The sequence below is a fragment of the Manacus vitellinus genome, unplaced genomic scaffold (assembly GCF_001715985.3).
Source record: "Manacus vitellinus isolate BGI_N305 unplaced genomic scaffold, ASM171598v3 scaffold_8_pilon, whole genome shotgun sequence".
Classification (NCBI taxonomy): domain Eukaryota; kingdom Metazoa; phylum Chordata; class Aves; order Passeriformes; family Pipridae; genus Manacus; species Manacus vitellinus.
In genome coordinates this window covers 15,705,762-15,725,126 of record NW_021940864.1, presented here as the reverse complement: position 1 = coordinate 15,725,126, position 19,365 = coordinate 15,705,762, and the positions used below count along the sequence as shown (strand labels likewise).

Below are 19,365 nucleotides of genomic sequence, written 5' to 3'. Positions count from 1 at the left end.
AGACCTGGTGGGTTTCCTGGAAGACAGGAGAAAGAATTTCCTGGAATAATTATATATTCTCCCTAGAGTGAAGCAGATTTCTCAGTCTCGTTTGCCACTTCACATTCCTTAACCTGCTTTCCCCTAGTGTGTTTTGTTATTTAAAAAAAAAAAAAACAACAAACAAAAACATTAGATATAGGAAAAACTTGGGAGAACATGTAGCTGCTTGTATGGAAGCTGGCTAGTGAAACTGCAACAGTTTCTTGTGCTTTATTGGACAGTTGTTTTTCATGTTATTGCACTCTGACTTTTGGTGGGAAAAGGCCAAACTTTTCTAACTCTTGTGATGAAAGAAGCCTGTTAGTACTAATGAAACAAACATAGTATCCAAGTGTTATGTGTTCTTCTCTGATGCAGTTCCCATTTCAACTTCAAAAACAAATTCTATTGTTCATTTCTCTGATCAGGTTTTCATAAGTATGTTACAGGTATGTATCACATGGAATTACATGGGATAAGTTTTACCCTAACATAAATTACCTTTCTGAATGCATGTTATTTTCATGCATTTCTCTTCTGGAGACCTTTCTTTCTCCAGAAAGGATCCTGAAATAGGAATTTTGCACTCAGCTTCAGTGAAGCTGACTAACTTGGTAGGGCTCAGTGGTACCATAGTCTAGTAAGTGTCTGTTAAAATATCCATTTAGCATCTGCAGCCAGCTTGTGCTAAGATCAACGTCTCCTCAGTCCACTGTTCTTCTCCGTATTCTGCTTTTTTATTCCACCTTCCTCCACAAGCTGCATCACATCATTAAGTTGTAAATTGAGTTTATTCATTGCTTATTTTAAGCAATCACTTCCCCATTTGTTGGAGTTTTCCATTCCTTCAATTAATCATACCACAAAAACAATTATTGAGGAGTTGTGAGAGATGTCAGAAACCTCCAGGAAGAGGTAGGAGCAGTCAACTGGGGCTGGTAACCTCTTGAAGCAGTTTTGGCCTGACCATATTGTTGGGAGGCATGTGCAATATCAGCCCTCTGTGTGGCATCTCCTTTCTCAAAGGAACATCCAGTAGGTTGAACAGTTTGTGTTCTGTTACTTCCCTCACTTTTATCCCCAAACCAATTGCCATGTGTACCTGCAGTGCCAACTTAAGAGCCCTTCCAGAAGCCCAACTCCTTTGTCTCATTTCCTACAGTCCCCTAGGCCAGAAGCGGCTTGTCCTCCCCAGAGCATGCCAGTACTCTTCCTGCACATACCTTCCCATCCTTTCTACCAAATTCTAAGTTTCTTTTCTTCTCATTCTTGTTACTCACGCTAAACCAAGTTCCTGATGCCATGTCCTTGATTTATGCATCAGTCCATTGCACGCTTTCCTTCCAGTCTCATACCCCCTGCCTCTCAAGTCTTTCACTTCCACGGAAAGACAGGTCCTGCTGCTGCCCACGATAGGACTAGGGTACTTTCCGCTTTATCCATTGCTGTTTGGTGCAGGGAATTGCACTTGTGTGCCAAATACAGAAATACCTCCTCTCAAAAGTATACTCTAATCAGAGGCTGCAAGGCAATTCTTTGTTGATAACTAAGAAAAGGTAATGACTGATTTTCCAGAGTCTGCATCTTTAAGGCAAAGGAACTGTAATGTACAACTTGGTTGGACTCCAGGCACAAGAGGAAATGGGTTATAGCAGTTGTGACTGTGTGGAGCAGATGTTTTGGTTGGACTGGCTATCAACCATCTGACTCATAATAAATTGTCAGTTCCAGTAAATTCCCAGTTTTCAATTACAGTAGGTAGGATACAAGAAAACAATGCCGTTTGGATGGTGTATTTAAAGTGAGTTTGATGATAATTTTCATAAACAACTCATACTAACTTTGTAAAAAGATTAAGAATCTCGCAAAGGGAGCAGCTGTAAACATTGAAGAATGCATTTGAATGTAAATTGAGATTAATACGAATGGAAAACTAACAAATGATTGTTTAGACAGTGCTGATACAATTGGAAGAAGGATTTTAAGTTTTTCTTTGGGGTTTTGTAATACCCAGTCTTTTCATGAAGTATTTTGGGGGAAAAAATTCTAAATGTTTTAAAGCTTCCATTTTCATGTGTTCTGTGCTGCATTTATATTTTCACATGGCCTTTCATTCTTGAGTTTTGAAAATACGTACTTGATGAACCTTTTATCTGCACTGGCTAAGCAGACAGAGGGTAAATTAGAATCAAATACCATGAGCTTTCTGTTTATGAAAAGCTTTATTTATTCTTGTAAATTGTTGCTAGATTTCTGCAATAGAAAAAAAGCTTATGGGTTGAAAATTTCTAGATTTTTTTTGTTGTTCTTTTCCCACCACATTGCTTTGCAGGTTTAATCAAGGATCAATCCCCCCTCTGCAAAGTACTCTGTAAACATAGGAAACCTCTTGCAGTTCTTGAGAAAGAAAACTATTTATTTTCAGTGTTAAATGGTGTATCCATTTTTTTTCCTGTTTAATTTGAATGGACATTTTCTGAAATGAGGAAAAGATTATTTAAAAAAAAAATAAATAGTAGCAAGATGGCAGAAAGGCACTATGAAAATCTAGAGCACTGTGGTGTAAAAAATCCAACACTAGAAGTTGAGTTTTCTTACTATCAGGCGTGAGACTGTTGTGGAAAAATTAAAAGGTGTGCATTAGCATGTGCTTAACTAATGATCTCAAGGATTTTTACATTCAGATTTTAAACCTCAACCTTCCTGTGGCCCAGGATGTGTTCTCCGTTCAGTTAGAAGTCATTTTAGTAATACCTTCTGTAGAGCCTTGTGTGGAAAAAGTTCTGTGAGTATAAAATGGCACTGTGTTATGGCAGTTCTAACCTTGGCATCTAACATTTATTGAAAATTGCCATTCTTAATTTTTACAAAATCAATTTTTCTTGAAAATAAAATTAATTTGTTTAATAAAATCATCTAGCATTAAGTGTTGTGAGTTAAATACAAATTATGAGAAGAAGAAGCATGGCTACTTAAATATTAAAAAATGAAATGTGACTTTAGTTCAACAGCCTCTTTTTTTTTTTCCCTAAAAGAGGCTAATATTGGCAAAGCAATTGGATGTCACTCTCTCTTACGAAGCCAACTGAAAAGCAAGAATAGAGGCGATTTTCATTTTGCTGCTCTATTTAAATCTGGCCTATTCTTTTATATAAATATGCATTCTGAAATGGGAAAAGGGAAGATGCTGCCGGTGCAGAGTTTGATAAGAAGCATTAAAACAACCTTTGCCTTTGGACCCCTTGGTGTAATGGAAGGATCTCAGCCCCTGTTCTGGGCAAATGCCATTGCCTGGTAATAGAAGGCTTCATCTTCTCACCTAATGACTGACAAGTTTTTAGAGATGACCAAGGGAGAGATAGCTCAAGGAGTTAATTTGTAACTGGCACAGACAACATCAAAAAGGTCTGTTAGTTGAAAAGTTTTCCACAGTTTATCTGTAGAACATGTGGTTTTGGTTTAGTTATAAACGGCAGTTTTAACAGACATACTAGCGTTGAATGCAGTTCTGCCAAGCATAAATAAAAGTAACAAAGTCTGAAAGGAATAAGTGGTATGGTGTCAGATAGAAGGGAGTTTGTTGTAAATCTGCAGCCACCTGAGCTATAAGGTTAAGCAGTTTCATGGTGTTACTGCACTGCATCCTTTAAAACCTACAGGAATGCTGGGGGTTTGGGTCTTTTTTAAGTTACAATTTTCATTTCTCAGGGCTGCAAATATGCATCCAATTGACAAGTGGTAGTTATAGAAGAATGCCAATTTCTTAATGTGGATTTGCACTGGACAGTAGCTGTATGAACATAATGTAGTGCTCTGCTGGCAGCAAGAGTTGCAGTAGTGTTTGTTGTGTGGTATTTTCGTAAATGGAAAAAGATCGTGTCCCAGTTTATTGCTCTTACTACACACTTAATTTTACTGCAGCTTAACATGCAAATCACATACAATGATGATTTATGTGGTTGTGTGTTTTTTTTCCACTGGCACGAATCTTCATATTAAAGAAACCACTAGTGAGTGTAGAAAATAGAATGTAATATTACTGTATGTGATAATGGATGCTATAGTGGTGTTCACCTAGTCTGTTTTGGAGTTGGGTTTTTCTTTTTCCTTGTTTTGACTTTCTGTAATCAGTAAGCACCTGATAGTATTCTAGAAACTGGTCTTCTCCATGGTGTCAAACTATGTGTGCACATCTACTTAAGCATTAATCATAAGTGCAAGTCTAAATAAGGGGCTTATTGTCCATGTAGGTTGTAAAATGCATGTAGATTCTTTTCTGTAAAAACAAATTATTTGAAAAGAATTACGAACAAAATAATATGGTCTTGGAAGAGCTGTATACACACAGAAGTGGATGTATTATATTGCAAAATTACAGAATGGTTTGGGTTGGAAGGGACCTTAAAGATCATGTAGTTCCAATCCCCTGCCATGAGCAGGGGCATCTTCCACAGGACAGGTTGCTCGAAGTCCCATTCAGTCTGGGACACCCAACACTTCCAGGGATGGGGTATCCACAGCTTCTCTGGGCAGCCTGTTCCAGTGTCTCACCACCTTCAAAGTGAAGAATTTTTTCCTTATATCTAATCTAAACCTACCCTCTTTCAATGCAAAGCCATTCTCCCTTGTCCTGTCACTACATGCCCTTGTGAAAAGTTTCCTCCTCAACTCTCTTGTAGCCCCCTTTAGCTTCTGGAAGGTGCTATAAGGTCTCCTCAGAGCCTTCTCTTCTCCAGGCTGAACAGCCCCAGCTCCCTCAGCTTGTCTTCACAGGAGAGGTTCTCAACCCTCTGAGCATCTTCATGGCCCTCCTTTAAACTCACTCCAGCAGGTTCATATCTTTATTTTCTTGGGGACCCCAGAGCTGGGTACAGTAGTCCACGTGGGGTGTCACAGGAGCAGAGTAGAGGGGAAGAATCACCTCCCTCGACCTGCTGGTCACACTGCTTTTGATCCAGCCCAGGATACAGTTGGCTTTCTGGGGTGCAAGTGCACATCACTGGGTCGCGTTGAGCTTCTCGTCAACCCAACCATTATATGTACTTGTCATCTCTTGAAGAATACCTATTAAAATAAAATCTTTTAAATCATTAGTTTAATCTGTCTTAATAGTTCTTTTCATTTGATTGACAATTAGAAAATTAATGGGAAAAAGCCAGTTAATGCCATACTCAGCTTCAGGATTGAAAACTGTTCTTTATTTTTTTTCCTTAATGATAGAAATATATAAAATACTGGGGGAAAGGTCAGGATGAATTGCACTCTTGCATATATTTTGTTGTTATTTGTCTTGTTGATAAAGGTTTTGTAAACTATTCTGTTTCTTCTAGTGTAGAAGATAATACCATTTGAAAACGTAACACTTAAGGGAACATATTGGGTCACGAGATCCTGTCCATTGCAGTTACAGAGAACCATGTCATATAATCCCAACCATAAACTGATCGTATCCCAACAGGACAACAGCTATTGTTTGTCCTCACTACTCACATAGAGTGTTGTCCTGCAAATTCAGGTTAAAACTATTCTGATTTCCAGCTACAGCGTGCTTGTGACCATTTCACAGGCAATTCTAAAAGTACAGTTTTCTTTCAGCTGTCAGAAGCGAGCTGCACACCAAGGCAGAATTTGAGAAAACACTGTCAGCTCTGTCTCATTTTTCATCTAAGACAATTAGGCTTTTTTAAGACCTATTCTTCCCTGCAGCTTATCACTAAGTTTCTTGGCATGTTGTATTCTGCACGTAATAGCTGGTATGCAGCAAGTCTCTCTGGACTTTAACAGTTTCAGTCCTGGCAAAGCTTCAAATGCCACGAGATTGCCTTCCTGAAACCACTCAGCAGTCACTTTAATTTTTTTTCTCTCCGGGTAGGGCAGGGTCTCCTAACAATATTTAAGTGGTTTGCATGTTTCTTCCTCACAGCTGCCTGTAGAACAGAGCATACCAGGGCACCCTGCACCATGTTGATTCTGCTTTCAGCACATATTTGCTAGGTTATCTGTTTCCTCTCGTATTTTTACAAAACGGATGAAAACAAATGCATCTTGGCAAGTTGCTGTGTGCATATGCACAAACATGTGAAAGGATTTATTTGTGAGCAGCAAGTGGCACCATGTTACTTGCTGTCAATGAAGGTGACTGCACCACTAACATTACTTTCTACGTAGAGGTTAAGAGCTTAAATGAAGTTGTGCATAGCAGAAATACACTGGTTTGTACTGTATGTGATTTATGAATACAGGCTGTCAGGTCCTAACCAGAAACAATTTGTTCTAGATGATCCCAAAGCTGTAACTGATTGTTCTGATATAAAGAAAGCCTCAACTGTGAATACATTGACTTGTATTTAGCATAGATTTCTTTTTCTTGCAGTACTTTTATGGAGTATGTAGTCTTTGCTAAAAGAAATGCATGGATTTAATTTGCGTGAAACTTGGGGGCAGTGACTTCTAGATATAAATTTCTGATTGCAAAAACGTTTTTTGTCCAAAAGATAAGTAGGAGTTTAATACAGCAAAAAATGTTGACCATATACTACTTTGAAAAATAACAGATATAAAATCTGTGGTCATAACTCGATGATATTATAACATTTTAAAAAATTCTTTGGCATCTGCATCTGATGTTAGTGTTAAACCAAAAATTCCTAAAAATGAAATCTGTATCTTTACTGAAATTTATAGTTTACGTAGTTGAAGGAGAGCTACTGCACTACTGCATACTTGGTAACCCAGTAATTTTATTTTTATATTTTAAAGAAATCACTAAAATAATTAGTACTTTTAAGTACTAATATAATAAGAAAGAATAAATCTGCAGCCTGTTTTATAATGGTTACACTTTAAATTCCTCACTTAAGCATCTCCTAAATAAATTGGTATTTGATTTATTAGTTGTTATCTGCAAGCTTATAAGTACTCATTTTGTTATTTGACATTTTATTTTTGATTTTGTTTTTTTTTTTTTATGTACAGGATGTGAATGAAGATCCTGGAGAAGATGTTGCACTTCTCTCTGTTAGTTTTGAGGATGCAGAAGCTACTCAGGTTTTTCCGAAGCTGTACCTCTCCCCACGTATTGAACAGTGAGTGAGACAGGTTTTTTTTCTGGAATGTTTATTCTACTTCATTTCTGAACTTTACAGTTTTTTCCTGATATGTGTAAGAAATGTTGACTAGGTGATAACATGCTATTGCTTCAAATTGCTGAAAGTTATAGTGATTACTGCAAGTGTATGTGTGGTGGAGAAATTATAGATCTTCTTTCAGCTAGTTTTGTATATTCCTGATGTTCTTGTAGCATCATAATCTCTGAAAACTATACTGTATTTTCCTGTAGCAGTATATTTTGAATGCCTCCTATGGTACAGCTGATAGCTTTTGTGAGGGGGGGTTCTATTTGGAAGGTAAGTTCTCTGTATAAACATAATACATTTGAATAAAGAATTGTTGTAGCAGCTAAAGGGCTTTGTTAGCTGTGTTTTAGGAATTTGCAGGTTTATAGGTTACTTTTCTCAGAAGAATATCTGAATATTTCATTTTAGGAGTGTTGAACCTTACTGATTTGTTTACCAGTTGGCAAAGAGATTTGCTGAGAAACAAATTTCTGCTCCTAAAATGGAAGGGTGATGGTTAGAAATCAATCTGTTTTCATTAAATTTCTTTTATTCCTTTTCTGGAATTAAGAATGTTTTAAATGCTTCTCCTTCCCTTCAGTATCTCAGTCCTGTAATGTGTCAAAAAAGTAATTATGTTAGACATTTCAAGTATATCACAGTCAAACTGATCCTGCATTGTTTGAGTGATGTGTTATTTTTTTGGTTAATACTGCAGTTACTTTCCTCCGAACTGGTGATGATTCTTCTGTGTAGAGAAGAAAAGATAGGAAATACTGACTACCACAGTTTTATAACTTGGGGATAAAGTTTGTGCGAGTGAAGAAACATGGTATCTCAACATTTTACTCAACAGAGCATTGATCTGGATAAACTCTTGGATGCAGTTTAGACAACAAAAAACAAGATTTGATTTAGATAAAGGCATGAGACTTTAGGATACTTTATTTAAGAAAATACATTCAAACAGACAGCATATATCGGTACCAGGAGCAAGATCGGGATAGAGATTGGAGCAGGGCCCTGGACATGGGTCATAGGACCAGGACTGGGATTGGGATCAGGATGGAGAGAGAATGCAGGAGTGGTGTCCTGAGCATTTGTCATAGAACTAGGATTGGGCAGCCGTGACCAGGATGGGACTGGGATCAGAGTGGGGCCCTGGGCATAGAACAAGGACTGGGCCCAGGCAGGTGGGAGCAGGGCAGCAGCCTCAGTGCCTGGGACACAGAGGCACTTCCTGCTGTCCCAGGGTTGTTAATACCAACAGTCCTTAGATGTTACCAGGAGTCTTTGGTTGGCTCCACAGCCATCCGGTATCAGTGTTTGAGACATACACATTCTCTGACCTCCTGGGAAGCAAGAGCTCCAAGGGTCTCACTTTGGACTGCTGTTTATAGAGTTGTTATAGAGTGGGCTTTAGTCATAGCAATTTTCTGCCTGGCTACAGTTCGAATCAGGAACTCTCTTTGAAGATTCAGTAGCAAAAATATTATCCCACTTGGGTTGTTATTCAGGCAAAAAGAATGAGTTTCCAAGTCTGCTCGTTAAAAAACAGGTGCTCGTTAGACACCTGTTAGTCCCTGGGAACAGGCTGTTTCTGATAAGCTCAAGAGGCCCAGGGCTGGGCTGTGACTGTCAGGGTGCACAAAGAGTCCTCAGCCTCATGCTCTGAGCTTATGTAGTTTTACAGAGTATAAATCAAAATATTCAATAATTTCTCATGAGGGGCAGCACTGATCTCTGCTCTCTGTGTGACCAGTGACAGGACCTGAGGGAACGGCTGGAGCTGTGTCAGGGAAGGTTTAGGTTGGATATTAGGAAAAGGTTCTTCCCTCAGAGGGTGGTCAGGCAGTGGAATAGGGTCCTCAGGGAAGTGGTCATGGCCCCAAGGCTGAGAGAGCTCAGGGAGCTTTTAGACAACAGTCTCAGGCACATGGTGGGATTGTTGCGGTGTCCTGTGCAGGGCCAGGAGTTGGACTTGATGATCCTTGTGGGTCACTTCCAACTCAGGAGATTCCATGACTCCTGGTATTTAGTAGCTTTTACATTTTCGTATTTTATATCAATTCACTACTTTTTGTCAACATTAATTGAGGGAATAATTGTAGTCCAACATGTAATTATCCTTCCATGTTTCAAAGGATTCTTCTTCTGAGCTCTTCTAAAAGCAAATGGGCTGCCATTAGTCACCATTGTATTTTCAGTTGTAGTCACATATTGTTGTTTAAGTGTGTTTCAGGCCACGCAGGTATGTCTGTCTAAATGATCCATGAGCTAATGAATACATTGCTTATTTTCCCACTTTCAATAGTATCTTTAAAAAGGTGTTAACCTCTTGATACCAAGCAGAATAACAATACAAAGGAACTCTTTTTCTTCTTAAAAGTATTGCATTTTCTCTCAGAGCCCTAAAGAATATCTCATGTTAGATGTGTGATGTAGAGCGATACTGCAGAAAAATATTTGGGGGGTGTTGGTATGTGTCTGACATGTCCAATGTATTTATGGCTTCATCATTTATGTAGTCATGTTAAAATCATGCCAGTAAACACTGGAGTTCCATGCCACACCATGGCACATTACTGATGTATCAAAGTCAAGATACTTCACTCATCTAACTCAATTTCATCACAGTATCTAGGTACTGGTAACCTGTAATACCAGAACTGCTTGTGAGCTGTTGCACCTCCCTTAGTTCTACTGGCTACTTTTTTATGTGCCATGAAAAAATGTATGGGTATGCTTCTAATATTTGTTCAATTGTGCTTTAATAACAAAAGATGTAGTCGTCTCTTGTTCTTTTCCCAAAACCAATCTCTGCTCTGTTTAGCAGGGGCTGACAGTCTAGATATTTAACTTTCCAATGTTTGGGAACTGAAGCAACAATGCATACTTCTTTATACTTTTTGCCAAAAGTACAAAAGGCCTCAAGAAGCCCTGAGGATTAGTTTAATGACTTGAGTCCATGGCATGTTACATTTGAATTGTGTTCTGCTTATAAAAGTTCTTTCCTGCTGCTAGCAGTAATTGTATCTACAAAAGCCATGTAAGCAAATTACCGATGTATTTTTTTTTTATGCAGCAGATTTTGAAGTGAACTAAGTAGTGGTTGATAGTTCCCAACATAACATCCCCAAGTACTCAACAAAACAGGAAAAATACCGAATTCCCACAATTATTTTGCAATACTAAAATCTGTTCACCTTAGGAAGAACAAGCAAACAGGAATAGCATTTTCCTGACATATGAAATAACATGTCAGCTTTGTAGAGAAATAAGAGCAAAGGGCCTGTTTGTGTAACGTGAGTTATCTCCCACTTTCCCAAGAGGTTTCATTGCTTTTGTGCTTTGCCATATAAACATGCATTCCCACATTGCATTTTCTAAAAATGATACATACCCACAGATCTTGTCAGCGAATTTGAGTCCTAGCAGTATGAATATAGTTTTTTTGTATTGAAGGGTTTTTGTAAAGCATGATTGCTCTGGTTTTAGATGTATAGCAAACATAATACTAGCAAGACTTTGACTGCACTTTGTCATAGACTCTGGAAGAGATTTCCAAAATGAGGGAAATGTCCACCTTTTATGGTTTGGCTTGAAAAAGCTCACATATTGAAGCAGGGGGTAGAAATGCAGTAGAGAAGTATTATGGTGTGATATCTGGCTACAGAGTGTCAAGTCCAGTTCTTACAGTAAAACAACCAACCCCACACTTTGGGACAGGAAGCGTTTGTATTAATTTATAAAAATCTCAGCAATAACTATTCATAACCTGGTTTAATTCTTTCATTAAAACTTGCTAATTTGAAAACATTCATTTCAATACTAATTGTTCAAAACACATTAACAGCAACTTTTAGTTAATAGTTCCTTAACTTGAAATCAGTCACTTAGAAAAGCTTTCATTTTATAATTTGAAGAATTTTTCTTTTTCTTTGTTGTGCTGCATCAGTAAGCATATAGGTGCCAATAACAGTTGCTTTCAGTTATTTCAAAAATTAGATCAAGTTAAAATGAAACATGAGATATTTATGATTTGTATTTATTTGAAGAAAACCTACCATTTTTACTCTAGTATCATAGAAAACAGTTTTTGCACACTTCTGGAGGAAGTGGTAAGCTGAGAAACTGCACAGACTGACCACACATCTTGAGAGGATGGTGCTCATCAGCATCCATGAGTGTGTGTCTACAGCTCATCCTTCACCTCCTCCCACCTCAGGGTGTGGGACTTGTTGCAGGATGCTTTTCCATCCTTCACTGATAGCTGCTGTGCTTTGGGTGTAGGGTCATACAGCTGAGCTAGGTAGGCACAGATGCATTCTGAGGCTGTTTCTGCACTCTTTGGCAGAACGAGGAGCTGCTGGGATAGTTACCCTTTATGTCTGTCGCATCTCACGTGTTATTCATAACATCTCAAAACCTGTCAGTAGAAAGCATCTTGCTTGTTCAAAATTGCCTTTCTAGTGGAAGTACATTAGATATTCATATGTTAATGAAATTTTTAATAAAACTGTCCATCGCATCTTTGTTTTCTGTTTATTAAAAGTCATTAGACTCTAAATCCAGACAGTCAGTGCAGGATTGAACAGCTCATTTCTATATTAGTGTTTAAAATGTGTGTCAGCATACTACACATGAATTTGGATCAGAAGGTTCTGGATTTTTTTCTTAAAAGAAAAAAAATTATATATGTAATTTTTTTTCCTTTCATGAGTCATCCATGCTAAAGAAAATAAAACTGGGTTCATCTTGGTTCACATTTTAAGAAAAAATATATAAGGGTAGAAACACTGTTACTCAGTGAGTTCTGTCTTCCCTGTGTTCACAGAAGTAATCCTGCAATAAACACTGTTGTCCTGGAGGGCTTTTCTCTGATAAATACGCAGACGTGAATATGCTAAGAAAACCAGCTGTCAGTAGAACTTGTTTTGCTTAAATGGATCAGGCTCCATGCTTTGGGGACTGAAATGGTCGTTTTTACTGGTCTGGGAGCTGTGCCAGAGGGTTCTTCGTGACTGAGGGTGGTATGCACAGTTCGGTGACTGCATTTAACCTTCTAATACAGGCAGAGGAGAATAACAAGAACCTGGTCTGAACTCTTAGGCTTTGAACATTTCTGTATGTTTTTCACTGATGGAAAAAAAAAATGAAGGGAAAATTAAGGACTTATGTTTGCTTTAAGGTGTTTCCTGTCTTTTACCTGTTCTTTCTGCTGGGAGCTGGAGGAGGAAAATCATAGAATTTACTGCTGAGTACTGCCTCTTGCTGTGTTTGAGATACAGGGGTGCTGTGAAGGACATCACCTTTGAAGCTGGCATGCCATGTTGCCACCAGTTGAAGCCTGCTGTTTCAGAATGATTATGAATACACAGTCACTGAATGAGTGGTCATGCTTAGGCCTTTTTATATGTCTGTCTTTGTAGAAGTCAGAAGTAAGATCTTCTGTTTGGTATATTAAAATGTGCTTGTGCATCTGAGTCGATGAGTTCAGGAGAATTGTTAGTAGGCAGCCAAGACAGTCAATGGCTTCTTCAAATCCCAGAGCGTCTTTGCATCCTTGGGAAGAAGGAGGAATGACTGTTGCTTTGCAGCGCTTTCTGTTCCATTAAGCCTTGTTTGGTCATGCTTCTATGCAGTGCCTGGCCAGTGAGTCAGACGTATCTACTACCTGCTCTGTGTGCTGTGTCCCCATCAATCAAACCTTCTGAAGCTGTAGCCAGTACCATAACCTAATTGCCGATCTACCTCTGCTTTGCAACTCTTCCTGTGTTCTAAAAATCATCTGTTTTGCTGCGGCCAACTTCTGATGGCCTGTTGACAGCTTCAGAAGAGATCAGGGCAGACAGGGACTGGCAGTCAAAACAGATCCACTTGTACTTCTATTCCAGGTGTTCAACTGTACTGATTGTTCCTTTTTTTTTTTCTGAAGCTGCCATAGAGCAATTAGTGAAAATAGTTGTAGAAGAGCTAAGATTATGTGTCCATCATCTAAAGGGTGCTTTAATGCAGGATATGTTAATACTGTCTTTAAATGGTTCAGATAGTGAGATTTTTAAGGTGGCTTTTTTCAGTTAAGAGACTAAGCAATTAGACCTATTTGTCTCAGTAAGAAATACTTGAGGCAGTTCAGTGGGGCTGATTTTATTTCTAGGTAATGAGCTACCAGTTTCTCATATAGGACATAAGGGGCAGTTTTTTGTCTGATGCATGTTTTGTGGCAATCCAGAGCTCAATGTTTCCTTGAGCAAAACTTAGAGCTGAATGTTGGGAAGGGTTCATGTCTTCCTGAAAGTTTTTCCTCTGAGTGTCAGCCTGTATGCATAAGGGTCTGTAACATGATGGTACAGGGAATATTTTTACATGATATATCAAGTACTTTACCACTTAAAGTATGTTCCTGTATGATTGAAGAACACATATAGATAAATGAATTAGTAAGAAATCACAAAAGAAAATGGAAAGGTGATTCAACACAGCCCTCTTCAACTCCCTTCCTCTACATACTTCTGGCTAGGGTAGAATAGTCTACAGGAATTTCAGGAGTTTTAAACACATTTGTTGCCTTTAGGTCAAATCCCTCCATTAAGGTGTTCCATTTTTTCACTTGGGCACATACACTGTATTTCAGGCTACCCTAATTAAGCATACAATTCTCTATCATGTTATTTGTTGTGTGCTATGAGTTTACCACCTTTCATTGTAATGATCCCTGTTTCAACACAGGCATTTTTAAATGTAAAGCTGTACTCTACTAAAATATCCTCCTCAGCAATTTTACTGTGGTATTACTGCTTCTAGACATGTTTACCCTCCTACAAAAAGTGATAATGAAGGATAAAGGGAACAAAGTAATTTTTCTTTAGGATGTCAGACATTATTATTATTATTGTTATTATAAAGGTGTTTTGGGTTCTTTACTGTTGCCCATATATTTAAACTTGTATCTTTGTACAGTGAGATTGTCAACAGCACTTTTAATTAGTCAAAATTAATCCTGGCAACAATATTGAAAATTACTGTCATTTTCAATACTAGTTCGGCCATACTTAGTACTTTTAAAATCTTCCTCTTTATTTGCCATAGGGATTATTTTTTAATTTATTTTCTTAGATTGTATTTACTTTGTTACTAAAATTCATTTTAGTTTTGTAAAAAGTCTTACTTTTCTTTTTATATATCCAAGTGGTTTTGTCTGTTCTACTGCCTGTGTTACTCTTACAGTTTAGAGAGTTGGAGGGTATTTTTATTGCCATTCTGACATTCCTGGTGCAGTACTGAAGTGCCTTTCTCAGATGTGTCCCTAATACATTAGAACACACACAGCAGGTTTCATCTTCCTTTCCTGAAACATTTTTGTAGGAGAAAAGAAGCTTGCTAAACAGAATCAATCCATGTTAGTAGTGAACTGTGTCTGTCACAGGTGGCAGGATTTTTCATACCCAAGAATTAATGGGAATCTTTTGAGTTTTTTATGTAGAACCTTTTGTTCTAAAGAACTGTGTGGACCAGCAGTAGAGCCAGCTTGCACTCCTTGAATTGTTTTCCATGAAGTTACTTAGGCTGACCAGAGATATTTGAAACAAGTGTCATCTGATTTATTCTATGGTTTGTGGTATGGCAATAATAGAGCAAGCAGGAAGGTCTGGTAACTGGGGTCAAATGTTAACCTAAAAATTACTGACTCAGGTCTTCTTGAAAGTGCAATGAAAAAATCGAGTCCTATCTGAATTGTAAAATTTATACATAGAGGAACTTGGGGAGTTTCTCTAGGGCCAAGTTATTTGTTCTTTCATGGATAATGTACTGTTGTTAAATGCTACTTAAAAAAAAAACAACAAAATACAACAGTTAGAGTTCCTCAGAAATCAAAATTTAAGGAGTAGTTTTTCTGTTATTAAACAGGCTTAATTCCACAGACTGTCTCTTTGTAGTTAAATAGCTCTTGCAGAAGAAATGTGCTGTGAAGTTACTGATGGCATCAAATTTAAAAATTACCTGACAAGTTTGAGGCTTGTGCTAATTTATCCATAAATGTAATCATAGAATCATTTAGGTTATAAAATACCTTTAAGATTATCAAGGCCAACCATGAACTTAACACTGCCAAGTCCACCACTAAACCATGTCCCTAAGTGCCACATCTACACGTTTTAAATACCTTCAAGGATGGTGACTGCACCACTTCTCTGGGCAGCCTGTTCAGTGCTTGAAAAACCTTTAGGTGAAGAAATTTTTCGTAGTATCCAATCTAAACCTCTCCTGGCACAACTTGAGGCTGTTTCCTCTTGTCCTGTCATTTGTTACCTGGGAGAAGAGCCCAACTCCCCCCTGGCTACACCCTTCTTTAAGGTAGTTGTAGAGATAGGGTCCTCCCTGAACCTCCTTCCCTCTAAGCTAAACCACCCCAGTTCCCTCAGCTGCTCCTACTAAGATTTGTGCTCTAGACCCTTCACCAGTTCCATTGCCCTTCTCTGGACACACTTCAGCACCTCAGTGTCCTTCCTGTACTGAGGAGCCCAAAACTGAGCACAGTACTCAAGGTGTGGCTTCACCAGTGCCGAATACAGGGGGACAATCGCTTCCCTGGTCCTGCTGGCCACACTATTTCTGATACAGGCCAAGATGCCATTGGCCTTCTTGGCCACCTGGGCACACTGCTGGCTCATGTTCAGCTGTTGACCAGCACACCCAGGTCCTTTTCCAGGAGGCAACTTTTCAGTCACAGTTCCCCAAGTCTGTAGCATTGTGTGGGGTTGTTGTGACCCAGGGGAAGGACCCAGCACTTTGCCTTGTTTAAACCTCATACATTTGGCCTCAGCCCATCAATCCAACCTGTCCATATCCCCCTGTAGAGCCTTCCTGCTCTCCAGCAAATCCACATTCCTACCCAGCTTTGTCATTTGCAAACTCATAGAGGGGGTACTTGATCCCCTCATGCAGATCATCAATAAAGATATTAAGCAGGACTGGCCCCGGTACTGAGCCCTGGGGAACACCACTGGATGTAACTGTTGACCACCACTCCCTGGGCCCCGACCATCCAGGCAGTTTTTTACCCAGTGAACTGTGTACCTGTCCAACCCATGGGCAGCCACTTCCTCCAGGAGAATTTCATGAGAAACAGTGTCAAAGGCTTGTCAGTGACAACATGGACAGTCTTTTCCTCATCCACTAAGCAGGTCACTCTATCACAGAAGAAGGCCGAGTTGGACAAGCAGAACCACCTTTCATAAACCCATGCTGGTTGTACCTGATTCCCTGATTGTCCTGCACATGCCATGTGATGGCACTCAAGATAATCTGTTCCATGACCTTCCCTGGCACCAAGGTCAGCCTGATAGGCGTGTAGTTGCCCAGATCCTCCTTCCGATCCTTCTTATAGGTGGGCATTACATTTGGTAATTTCCAGTCAACTGGGACTGGAAACACAGTTAACACAGTTAGCCAGGACTGCTGATAAAGGGTGGAAAGTGGCATGAGCAGGTCATAGAAGCTTTTCCTTTCAGATCAAGGTTTAGATTTAGTTGTTCTGCCGTATTCATTCTAACTGGATATGAATTACCAAAACCGTCAAAGAGTAGTTAAATGAGTTAATTAGAATCTTGGCAGCACATGCAGTAGTTATAGAAAGGCACATTTACTCAACAGCTATGAAAACTCTGATTTCCTAGAGTACACTTTGAACCCTCTTTTGTTGCTGCGTGGGTATTTTTCCCAGTTCTTGATGTAAATGCAAACCCACCACTACAGAACATGGTGTCTTAACAAAGTACACTTTCTTAAAGTTGATTTTTGCATATTTGGGATATGTGGTTTACTTTCTGAATATGGTGACTAAATCATTTGTTTTCAGAGAATTTCACTCTGATTGTGATCTGCACATGATAGTATTCTGTCTTAAGACTTTTCCTACTTTAACTATTTAAAACCATTAACAAAAAGTCAGCTACTGTTCAATGCTTGCTTCCAGATGGCCACGTGCAATAGGTACAAATCTCTGATCACTGGAAAGTGAAAAGTTGAGGATTTTCAAGTAAAATCTCTGAAAACTGTGAAACACAGAATTAAGTTGTATGTGAAAGACATCAGTTTTGATTGCCTCTCTTGTCTGCCTGCTCTCCCCCAATTAGAGAGAGCTGGCAGTAGCCTCTAGGAACCATGTTCCTGTTGCTGATGTTTTGGCAGGGAATGCGGTGACACAGGGAGCATGAATTGAGGAGTATGGCAGAGGAGGAGCCCTACAGGGAATCTCATGGGCAGGAGGGAGAATATAAGTGGGGGAATCTTGGCCCTGTTGTTTGTGGGATAAAGGGGAGGATTGTAGTGCATCCTTTGAGATTACCAGAAGGGATGGGTCCCCTGCCAATCTGCCTTTTTCCCAGAAGTTTCCCAATCCCACAGTAGTACTAGGTCATTTTCCTTTGCTTTCTGCCTCCATCTTTCCTGCCAATAATCAGTGGCATTTTAAATGTAATGCCTGCTTGAAAGGAACTTTAATACCCCCTTAATTGTAGGAAGTATTCCATTGTAGGAAGATACCATTTTCCCAAAATAAATCATGGCTGATTTTCACAATGTGACTGTTGGATTTCTGGGGGTTTCCTTTTCCCTAGGTATTGTCAAGAATGTGATTCATTGTATTGCTTATTTCATTTAAGGCATATGAGGCAGTCACAGTCCGTCCCACTACTTAACTACACAAGCTACTGGGCTCATGTGAATGTCAGCTGAAACCCCTTTCAGCACTTGCAAATTGCACTTACCTGGAGAAAATGTATAAAAGAATATCAAGTGTGGGACTTTTTGTTGAGTAATCTTCTCCTAGATAACAGATTCCCCTTCAGGAATATTGAGAACTTCTTTCCTAGGAACTTTCCTCTGAAGAATCCCCTTAACAAATCACAAGGATTTGTTGAAATTTAAACCCACTACAGACATCTTTCAGCTTTCTTTAAGTGAAAGTGCAGATTATAGGCAAGTTAGAAAGACATTCCTTAAATGGAATGGATATGCTTTATTTTGTAGATTTGCTTTTAGGAAAACATGTGAACTGATCTGTGTAGAGAGCAGAAATGGCCAAAAACATTTCAAGCAGAGAAGGGCTTCTTGTGAGTCCTTTATGTTTTGCATCTTTTGTTTCTCTGCAGCCAGCACTTCTTGAGGACTAGCAGGACCTGATTAATCTGTAACCTGGAAGAAGCACACAAAGGTAGTTAGAGTTGGCCTGTGGGCTGCCTTACATCCAAGGAGTTGCATATTTATTTTATGTTTAAAGAAGCTTTTTATTTTAATCAAGAAGAAATATTCATATACCTGTAGTCCTCTTTTGTACTTCAAATGAGTGTTACGCTCCCTGCTCTCTTTCACTGCAAATCATTGAATTCTTCTGCTATCTTTGAGTTGTCACAGGCAACAGCTAAACTGTGGGACCCACCTCTGAGGTTTACACCATGGTCAAATTCAAAACCAGTGTTAGGAGAAGATCTGGATGTTCAACATACCGCTTCCTACTCTGACTTTTGTTGGAAGAAATCCTGGGCACTCAGATAGGGAGGAACTTCTGTGTTCCAGCAGGTCTTTCATCTGGATGATTAAGAACCAGAACTCTGGTGTACACTGTGAGGCACACCTGCCTTGAGTTGTTTCAGTGTTTTGGGTTTGTGGGATTTTTTTTTTTGTTCATCATTGATGTATCTAGCTAAGAAAGTTTGAAAATGCTTATTTAAGCCATTTATCAAACATGACATTGAGTAGCAGTGTTTTGAAATCCTTCCAATTCAGTGGGTTTATAAACCATTCCTGTCTTTCATGATTTCTACAAATCATGTAGCCATTGTGTTAATGGGGAGAAAAAATTGGACTCTTTATGTATAGTTTGGAAAACATTTTTGTGTGTCAACAAAGAATATTACAGAATTTAAATGAGAGATCTCAAGTGTGATATTTAATATGTGCATGCAGTATGTGTCAAACATCCCACGGAGGAAGACAAGTTAAATTTGGCAAGAACTGAAACTTTAGAAGATGAAAGTGTAGATTCTTTTTAATTGGATTTTAAAGCTAAATTCTTTGAACTGATTTCTGGTCAGAGGTCACTTAAAATACATGAGGAGGAAACTTTAGCTATTTAACAATTTCAGTGGACAAAACTCTGTTAGTACTGAAGTTGCAGACACCACAGTGCAGTGGAAAAACCTGTACAAATAGAGCGAAACAATTC

At 38.9% G+C, this 19,365-nt stretch overlaps 1 protein-coding gene across 2 annotated transcripts in view; it reads left to right on the top strand.

Moving 5' to 3' along the window:
* The window catches only part of BABAM2 (BRISC and BRCA1 A complex member 2), a 167,989-nt gene that overhangs the window by 82,200 nt on the left and 66,424 nt on the right, over positions 1 to 19,365 (top strand). For both annotated transcript variants that reach the window (XM_029965056.1, XM_029965057.1), the window contains exon 6: positions 6,997 to 7,106. In XM_029965056.1, the coding sequence (XP_029820916.1) occupies positions 6,997 to 7,106 (110 nt within the window). The remainder of the gene's footprint in view (positions 1 to 6,996; positions 7,107 to 19,365) is intronic.